Consider the following 3,404-nt stretch of genomic DNA (forward strand, 5'->3'; position numbering starts at 1 on the left):
TTTTCTCTAAGTTTCTCCTTTCTACTTATTCCCTGTCAGCTAGTTTCTTGCTCTGCCTCTTGGCCTAGAGTTAACTTTATGTATCTCCTGTTTACAGAAATTTCTTCAATTAAAGAAATGTGTTAAGGTTTAGCCACACCACATCCTACTGTTTACAAAGACAGAAAGTTCTTGTGTTAAAGGTGTTGTACAGGAGATATGCACCTTTACAACTGGAAACAGGTAGTTTGAGTTCAAAAATTTCGGGGTTCACAAAGAAATCAAATATTCTAAAACACCAAACTGTGTCTAAAACCACCTGTTCTTGAACCCCTTGGTGAATGTCCTTCCACTTGACTTTGATTTCTCAGCATCCAGAAGCAGCCATCTCCTGTTTACTGCCAACATGGACAAAGTTTGGTCTCTATGTCATAGACACAGCTCTGACAACATTCAATGCAGATGGTTGTAGCAAATGCCATTGTCTTGGGCTCCCTTTTGGCCATAACTATGCCCTGGAGCTCCAGACACAGATGGGCAAATCTGTCCATGAGGATATTACAGGGGTTATCATAGCACTCTAGAGGGGCAGGGTACAACTGTACAGCTAGTTGATTTAGATTGGCCATGCACTGCAGAAGGTTCTTCACTGCAGTACTGGAGAAGTCATTGTCACTGAAATTGACCCTGGTGAGCTGGGAGCACTGGCTCAGGGCAGGCAGGAAGACACTGAGGTGAGAATTCTCCAAGCTGCAGTGCTCTAACTCCAGGGTCTGCAGACTGTCTGCCACATTCTCTAGGAGGACTCGGAGACCTGTGGGACGTGATGTAGATAACTCTATGTGACTGAGAAGCAGAAATTTCACTTGACAGAGCCTTGGACACTGTGACAGTTGCTTCAAGTCTGACTGTGAGAGATGGAGAGTGATAGACAAGGATTCCAACGGGGTCTTCAGGCACCTAGAAAAAGAATAAGAAATAAGTTCTGGTGCATTGTGTTGAAAGACATTAGTAAAGTTGACACTGAGACAGGGAGACCACAAATGCAAAGTCACTCATTGCATATGCTGAAGGACAACACTCAAGGTACAGCTTGTTGGGGTCTGGTCATATCATTGTCTCCTGAGGTACAGCGCTATCAGCTGGGATGGTCTCAGAACACAGATCTGCATCTTCCCAAACAGAGAATTACAGCTTGCCACCTCATGCCAGGAAGGCCTACACAGAATGTACCATCACAGAGACATCTTGGCATGTGGCCAAGAGTTCATCCTTGTCCTGACTCTCTAGCACAACCTCTACCCCTGATTTTATTGCTCCACCCTTAAAACTAATGACCCCCAACCAAGTGTCACCCCATCGCCATGTACTAAGTCCCAAACTATGTTAAAATCATCCTTTCCTTCGGGGGAACTAAGGCTGAGAGGTCAATAGAGGAACAAACTGGTTTATATAAAAAAAAAAAACCTCCCTAGAATCTTGTTTATGTTTTGGTTCTCCCCAGCTCAGGTCCCACTGCTCAGTTCATTTGCCTTCCATTAGCTTGGACAGGATCCCACAGGGAAAACCCCAAAGATCACGCACTACCTCCTACCCACCAATGCAACGGATACACTTACACGGCCGCTCTATGTATGTGGCAGCCTATTTGGAGTCACTGCTGGCCAGTGGCATCTATGTATCTCCTGCCCTAGCTCAAACTCTGCTCAATGAAAGGGGAACTCGAGAGAGCTCAGTTAAGAAAATAACAACCCACACTTAGTTTCATGAGACTGTCACTGTAAAATCCACTGTGGTTGGCACACCTCAGGTGCCCACTAATGCTCAAAGGAAAGGAAAGGGTGTGCTGACATGGCAGAAGCAGCTGACCAAAATGCCCTACCTGCACAACTGTTTCACGTTCTCAGTGGAAAAGTAGATGCCATTCAGGTAGAGATGCTGGAGAGAGTTGAGTTTGGAGAACTGAGTAAGAAACTTGTGAAGAGACATTTCAATGGCTGAACTGTCCATGAAGAAGGCATTGAGACTTAGATGGCATTTGTGGAGATTTCTCATCTGGCCAAGGCAAGGTGCAAAGGAATTTGGGAAGGGCAGGATCTTAGTTGTTATTATTTCCAATTCCTCGATGTAGTGTGGCCAAAAAATGTCTAGAACCTCCCTGATGGTCTCCACAGGGAAATCAGAGATCTCCATCTTTACACAGCAAAGCTGCACAGTGCCGTTTCTCTGCTGGGCCCACTGCAACAAGCATGTTTGGTGTTCTTGCAGATGGAAGCAGAGGCTCAGGTCAGTGACTACCTTCAAAGGCTGCCTCAGGGCATGTCTATGAAGGGACTTTACTACTTGCTTCTCACTCCCAGAATCTTCTGAGTGGACTCCCTTCTCTCTTCCAGTCCATACATCCCAGAAATTCTGGTGCACATTCCTTAAGTCCAGCACTTGAAGCTTCCACCTTCTGTGAGGAGAAAAGGTGAAATTTCATAATGTAAACCAGGAACCTACCTGGAGGCAGCTTATATCCCACTATTCTAATGTCAGTTCCATCATAGCACCTCACACCTGCCAGGCAAAGTTGCTTTGCCTGAGCTGCATCTGGAGACCTGCCCTGCTTCCCTCCATTCAGTGTGTGTGGACTCGTCTCTTCCACATCTAGAACACACAGGGAAAAGCTCATTCTAGTATGGCTACATCTTCTCTGAGCTGTCCTCCATTCCTGACTGTCATTTATAGCAGCTCTCAACATAAACGCTAGTTCCATAGACCTTCAATTCCATGACATCAGGAGCCTCTGTCCATTTTGACTCTATTATTTCTGATCATACCTGTCTTTCCACTAGCCAAGTGACTCCCCTTCTAGCCTTGCTTATCTGGAATGGGCCTTCTGGGTCAGCAGCATGTCTATGCCATCCAGCACAGCTTGCAAAGTCTCTACTTCAGGAGTCATCATCAGTACCCCCACAGGGAGGCAATGAAAGGGCCAGGCTGCCACCATTGCCTTCAATATCTTTGTGTGTCTGCCTTCGGAAGCCTCTTTGAACAGTGGTGGGAAGAGCATAATGGGCATGCAGTCCAGAGAAGAAATGGCCAAGGATTCATTCTTCAGCAGTCCCTGCATGGCCAGCTGCTGGAGTGTAGGAGGGTTGTAGATGCTCATTGTGATAGATATTCAGTCAGAAGGGACCTGTGAAGCATTTAGGAGACATAGTTTCAGCCTAAGTTCTGAAAATTCCCATTTCTCACACATCACAAGAACCCAAGGGCTAGAGTCCATGCTCTGGCAATTATGGAGAACTGTTACTGCCCAGTTATCCAATCTGGTAGTCTCTAAACCATACTTCCATCACTCTCAGCATGTGGATTCTCTTATTAGTGCCCACACAGGAACACATTAACCATTGTCCCACCAGGTACCCACTCCTGCTCCT

General features: G+C 46.1%; 1 protein-coding gene across 1 annotated transcript; it reads right to left on the reverse strand.

Annotated features, from left to right (window-relative positions):
* Window positions 1-374: 374 nt before the first annotated feature.
* Window positions 375-3,133, reverse strand: LOC129692610 (PRAME family member 20-like). The gene is made up of 3 exons (XM_055629108.1): window positions 2,857-3,133; window positions 1,862-2,447; window positions 375-939 (listed from the first exon to the last, which is right to left on the reverse strand). The coding sequence occupies exons 1-3, from the start codon at window positions 3,131-3,133 to the stop codon at window positions 375-377; spliced, it is 1,428 nt and encodes a 475-aa protein (XP_055485083.1).
* Between the last annotated feature and the right edge of the window lie 271 nt (window positions 3,134-3,404).

This window comes from Psammomys obesus, unplaced genomic scaffold (assembly GCF_907164565.1).
Source record: "Psammomys obesus unplaced genomic scaffold, mPsaObe1.curated_primary_1811, whole genome shotgun sequence".
Lineage (NCBI taxonomy): Eukaryota > Metazoa > Chordata > Mammalia > Rodentia > Muridae > Psammomys > Psammomys obesus.

What these genes read in the sequence shown, in the direction of transcription:
- LOC129692610 (XM_055629108.1), bottom strand. Translation starts at nt 3,133, where the DNA reads ATGAGCATCTACAACCCTCCTACACTCCAGCAGCTGGCCATGCAGGGA. An exon ending in CATGCTGCTGACCCAGAAGG is followed by an intron (nt 2,448 to 2,856) that starts CCCATTCCAGAT and finishes GAAATTTCACCT; the next exon opens with TTTCTCCTCACAGAAGGTGG. An exon ending in AACGTGAAACAGTTGTGCAG is followed by an intron (nt 940 to 1,861) that starts GTAGGGCATTTT and finishes TTCTTTTTCTAG; the next exon opens with GTGCCTGAAGACCCCGTTGG.